The sequence below is a fragment of the Monopterus albus genome, unplaced genomic scaffold (assembly GCF_001952655.1).
Source record: "Monopterus albus unplaced genomic scaffold, M_albus_1.0 scaffold161.1, whole genome shotgun sequence".
NCBI lineage: Eukaryota > Metazoa > Chordata > Actinopteri > Synbranchiformes > Synbranchidae > Monopterus > Monopterus albus.
The window spans coordinates 178,451-180,340 of NW_018128041.1; the positions used below are offsets into that span (position 1 = coordinate 178,451).

A 1,890-nucleotide genomic window follows, 5' to 3' on the forward strand; every position below is an offset into this window, starting at 1 on the left:
GCCCCATCAGGGGGCTAGGAGGCACACCGGCAGCTGCTGTCTTAGGGTTTTGGCCAATCAGAGGACTGGAGGTTACCCCTGCTGGAGATGGGTGTCTGCTCAGTGAGGGACTGGCCTGACCCAGGCGTCTCTGGAGGGCAGGGCTTGGTGGTGTGTTGGTGGCCACTGTGCGGTGGAGGGTGTTGGGGCTGCCAGGGACAGTGTGGACACCCATGATGTTGACCTGGGAGCCCTCAGGGGAGTTGGGTCTGTGGGGGTGGGAGGGAGTACCTTCTGAAGAAACAATCCTCCTCCTACAAAAAAACAACAATGGGCAAAATGGTTACATCCTGTATCTGCTATTTATACTTTAAATATAGAAAATCATAAGGATCATTTGAGCATCATTATCTAATATATTTAGTATTGAGTGGAATAAATTGCTCATCAATTGCCTATCTGCTTATCTTTATCAGCCTATTACATTTTTCTTATTTAGGATAACCAGGACTAAGCAGAAAATGCCAGTACTGAAAATTCATGGACTATTATGCTTACCAAACACAATCCAGTTGCAAAATGCATTTATTCAAAATTCTGAACATGTCAAATATGAAATGTGTACATTGACTACAGACTGGTTATATGATTATTTGGCCAATGTGTAACAATATTGTGATAGATGACTGCAGTTTTAATAGTGCTTCTCTTCCCTATCTTTCAACCAGCTGTGAAACTTTTTACTCACCCATCAGCACTGTGAATTGGACTACTGGGGAATAGAGGAGTGTTGAACGGCTGTGCTCTGGAATCCCCAAAACTGCAATTGTCTGAGCACCAGAAAGCATCAAAAAACACACAAACACAGTTAACTTAGTATGTTACATAACATTTTTTGTCCAGAACCAAATGGAAGTTTTCAGGCATCATGCCCAAACAAAAAGCTGGAAAGACAGAAATAAAAAATGATTCCAAATGTATTCTTACTCCAACAATCATTCTGTGGAAATGCGGGATGCACAAGTAAAAAGGAAAACATCTGCCCGCAGAGAATCAGAAGATTGTGCTGATGTTTGGTGCAGAGGCCCCTAAAGTATATTGCCACAGAAAGGCACTCACCTTGCTCTCCATCATTAGTATCAGTGTCTGACAGCAAGAAAGATAGAAAGCAATAGTAGGAAAAGAAGAGGAGGTATTATATAGTAAGACATAATGCAGTGATGCTGCTCTGGAAGTATCTAAACAAAGTCAAAACTTCTGTAAATTTACTATTGCACCTTTTCTTTTCCTTTAAGTAGCTTCAAGGTTGTTGAATTACCCTCTGTCTGACAATTTATATATGTCCTGTATCAACTTGCTCCAATTCTTCACTGAAATTGTAAGTTCACGCTGAATGAAATAACTCTTGTATTTGATGTGTATAAACTGACCTGATGCCCCCTGTTGGTGTGGCTTCATTCCCAGTATAGACACAGGATTCTTGGTGAAACCTGGGGGAGAACGAGCTACAGACAAAAAGACAGATGAGAACTGTGTTTTCAAGGAATGACAAAAAAAAAGAAGAAAAGAATAAAACATAGCCTACTTAAGATGATGGCAGTAAGATGAGAACCGGACTCACAAGCCATGCAAGAATGCAACATTTCCAATACAAGTGGATTTACATGTCTGAGATGCACTTGATTAATGAAAATATTTCATATCAATCAGGCGTTTACTTCAAATGACCAAAAAGTGCTGGTGTGTTTTTAAAACATTTACTTTATGCTTATGCTCATAGATGTAGACCAATGGAATAAGTTTAAATGATCAACATCACATATTCACTTATTAACTGTACAAAGATGATATAAAAATCAGTCATATGTAAGGTCAGAGGAACCAGAAAATAGATGCATTCAATGTGGCACC

At 39.8% G+C, this 1,890-nt stretch overlaps 1 protein-coding gene across 1 annotated transcript in view; it reads right to left on the minus strand.

The window, feature by feature from the left end:
• Nucleotides 1-1,890, minus strand: part of tns1a (tensin 1a) — a 97,104-nt gene that overhangs the window by 6,504 nt on the left and 88,710 nt on the right. Inside the window, exons 22-25 of the mRNA XM_020615283.1 lie at nucleotides 1,410-1,484; nucleotides 1,099-1,125; nucleotides 728-809; nucleotides 3-293 (exon numbers count right to left, since the gene is read on the minus strand). Coding sequence (XP_020470939.1) covers nucleotides 3-293; nucleotides 728-809; nucleotides 1,099-1,125; nucleotides 1,410-1,484 — 475 coding nt within the window. The remainder of the gene's footprint in view (nucleotides 1-2; nucleotides 294-727; nucleotides 810-1,098; nucleotides 1,126-1,409; nucleotides 1,485-1,890) is intronic.